Genomic DNA, 3,065 nt, shown 5'->3' with positions numbered 1-3,065 from the left:
CAGGTAGTTACACGTTGTGTTTGAATTAGGGACAATTTTCAGCCCTGTGGGGCTGAAAATCCTTGAAAATAATAAATCGTGTTGTTAAGGGGAAAAAATTTGTTCTGTATTTATACTCCATTTCCTAATCTTATAAATATTTAAATAAATTACCTGAAATGTCCACTTTGCACTTGAAACCTTTCAAAATATTTCAGGAAGAGAAATCGAGCTTAGATTGCAACTATTAAGAAGGTTAAGACAAGATCAAAATTGTTCGTGAAAACTTAGTTCATCATGGTGTGAAAACTTAATTATCTACATTCCTTTTGTGTCGACCAGCTTTCTAGAACGCTCGACTTGTAGTCGCAGATTGCTCAACTCACAACCAGCCATCTAAAAACAGAAAAAAATGAAACCGAGGCATTGGAGTAAGCTTGGTAACCTTAAGCGACATCTCCCCTATTACCATATATCGAATCACGCTTGATGATTAATTCATCGAGACAAAAGACCATGTAAGAGCACTTCTTCACAAAATGTAATTAACAGACAATGACCTAATTCTTTATGAGCATCCTAGAAATACACAGTTGTTCTTTAAAATGAATAGATACTATATGTAAGATCCTGTTTGGAGAAAAGCTACGGCCCAATTAAGACAGAAATGCGCAGCTCGCACCAATAAGAGACCTTCTGAGTCTCGTAAATCGTTCAAGAATTGGCATGTCAATGAACAAGGATGCAGGGAGAAAAATTGTCCACCCTTTTGCTGCTGCTTGTGTATTTACCAATATTTTTACTGGGAGCCTCTTGTTTTCCTAAATTGCTGGACTCACAGTGCATTTTTTTGCTTTCAGGTCCCGGGAAATGTGCTACTTGTACTTGATAGGATGATGAATGCACAAACCACTGAAAGTGAAAACACAGAAACCCATGTATTTTCTGTGTACATCTCCATGGCATCGGTAAATGAAAATCTGGTTCGACTTTCAGCCCAGTTGCGAAGTCTATCTGCCTCTGCAGCGTAAAGTGCTCGTCCCTGAAAGATTTATTGTAATTAACCACTTTATTTCACACCATACAGACAAAAAACATAGAGAAACCAATAATGAGAACTCAATGTTGTACATATGAAAAAGGACAGTCATTTTTCACCAATATATGCCGAGGAAGTATATAAATAAAAATGAATCTATAAAGAAAAAGGAATACCTGATCATCAAACCAACGGCCACGTCTCACCCATGCTGTGACCAGAGCAAGTAAGATCCGTGGAGGAGTCAAATAGCTAATGGCCTTCCCACTTCCCTTTACAATTCGCATTCGAGGAACTAAAGTTCTAGCAACTGTCTCTGGAAGCTCGCAGATGATATTAAACATCTGTTTGTTTTGTACACTCGAACCACTGCCATGAAAACATGAAGGGCGCTTCTTCAATAAAGCAAAAAAACCATAGGAAAACTCAGTTTCGAAAGAGAACCTTTCAAAGAATAAGTACTTCACAAAACTGAACCTTACAGTATGCAGATCGGAGCAACTTGAACAAGAATGTGTATGGTGCATGGTTTTAAATGGGAATTGATACACAAAAGTTATACTTATTTTTAATTTTTAATATTATCGAGTACCACAGAGTTCACCTTACAGAATGAGCCATAAAAGCTATTGGCATACCTTAATAGCAAGTCAGTCAGGACCATGCCCGGTGAGGCTGTATGAACTCCAACTTTTGACCGCCGGCTCTCCTTTAGAAGAGACGACTGAAGCTGCCTAAGACCGCATTTTGTTGAGCCATAGCTATATGAGAAGGTTACAAAGAAATCAAAGCATCAGGCATGAGTGTCCAGTTTCTGCACAATATAAGAACACAGTCTATTCTACTAGAATTGAACTTACACAGCTGTCAATGGGGTGCTAGATCCTCCAGATCCTGCACCATCCATGTTGAATATATGACCACCCTTATTCTGGGTGCTCATAATCTTCATTGCTTCACGAGTGCATAGGATGGATCCAACCAAGTTAGTAGACACAATCTGTCCGAGAAATAAAGAAAATCCATGTATCTTAATATTATGCAGAAGACAAAAGATTCTTGTGGAATGTAATGTACACAAACTAGGCAGCAAACATAGAAGATTCTAAACTTAATTTCATCAAAGAGCAGACCTGTTGGATATCATCATCATCAAATTGCAGCAATGGTCTGAAACCTTTGTTCGTCCCAGCATTGTTGACCTGTGGAATAATAATACTCAAAATCACATAATGAAATAAGATGAGTCTTTTTTCTTTTAATACGAATGCTCTGTCAATAAAAGACTCCATCTAAGATTAAATAGAGGAAACAAAGACAGAAGCCCAGATTTTCACAACTAATAACCAAGGAAGTTATCGTCGTTTATTATTATTTCAAGAACACCCATAGTTTTTAAATCAAAGTCACAATAATCATAACCCTATTAATTGCAGTCCCATTTTTCTCAAATTTGCACTTCAAAATTGGCAAAGAAAGGATAAACCAAGACCTTGCTAGCAAATGGGATAAATTCTTCAAACGAGAAATATGAAAAGCATATTGTTTACCCAAATATCAATAGAGCCAAGTTCATTGACAGCAAAGTTTGCCAACTTCTGCACATCTTCAGGTTTAGAAACATCACATGTGATTCCCGTCACTTTTGCATGCCTCAAATTTGTTTTGGATGAGCCAGCTGTGGCGATCTTAACTTGATTTAAATTTTCTTCTAATTCTTTGGCAGTTGTGTCCACGGATTCAGGGCTGCCTTCAGAAGAACCACAGATTAATAAAAATAGATATACAAACAAGCTAAACATATTAATGATTTACAATGTTAATTTCAAAATCACCTGCGTGAAGTAATTACAACCCTGTCACCGGAAAGCAAAAATTCACGAGCAAGCGCTTTCCCAAGTCCTCGTGTACTGCCCCCAACAATTAGTTAACAGTGAAATAATACATCAACAGAAATCCATCTGGTTAACATGCGATAAATTGATAGCTACTTAACGGATAGAAACATCCAAGGAAACAAAAAAAAAAAAAAAAAAAAAAAAAACAC

The 3,065-nt window shown here is 37.0% G+C and overlaps 1 protein-coding gene across 1 annotated transcript; it reads right to left on the bottom strand.

Annotated features, from left to right (window-relative positions):
- Window positions 1–450: 450 nt before the first annotated feature.
- LOC111399962 (probable chlorophyll(ide) b reductase NYC1, chloroplastic) lies at window positions 451–2,945 on the bottom strand (the record flags this gene model as incomplete). Its single annotated transcript, XM_023027442.1, has 7 exons — window positions 451–1,021; window positions 1,195–1,387; window positions 1,657–1,779; window positions 1,879–2,018; window positions 2,152–2,220; window positions 2,569–2,764; window positions 2,854–2,945. Coding segments are annotated over 7 exons (999 nt in total), but the record flags the coding sequence as incomplete, so codon positions are not given.
- Window positions 2,946–3,065: the final 120 nt, after the last annotated feature.

The sequence above is a fragment of the Olea europaea genome, chromosome 9 (genome assembly GCF_002742605.1).
Source record: "Olea europaea var. sylvestris chromosome 9, O_europaea_v1, whole genome shotgun sequence".
NCBI classification, from domain to species: Eukaryota; Viridiplantae; Streptophyta; class Magnoliopsida; order Lamiales; family Oleaceae; genus Olea; species Olea europaea.
This window is presented reverse-complemented; position numbering and strand designations above follow the sequence as displayed.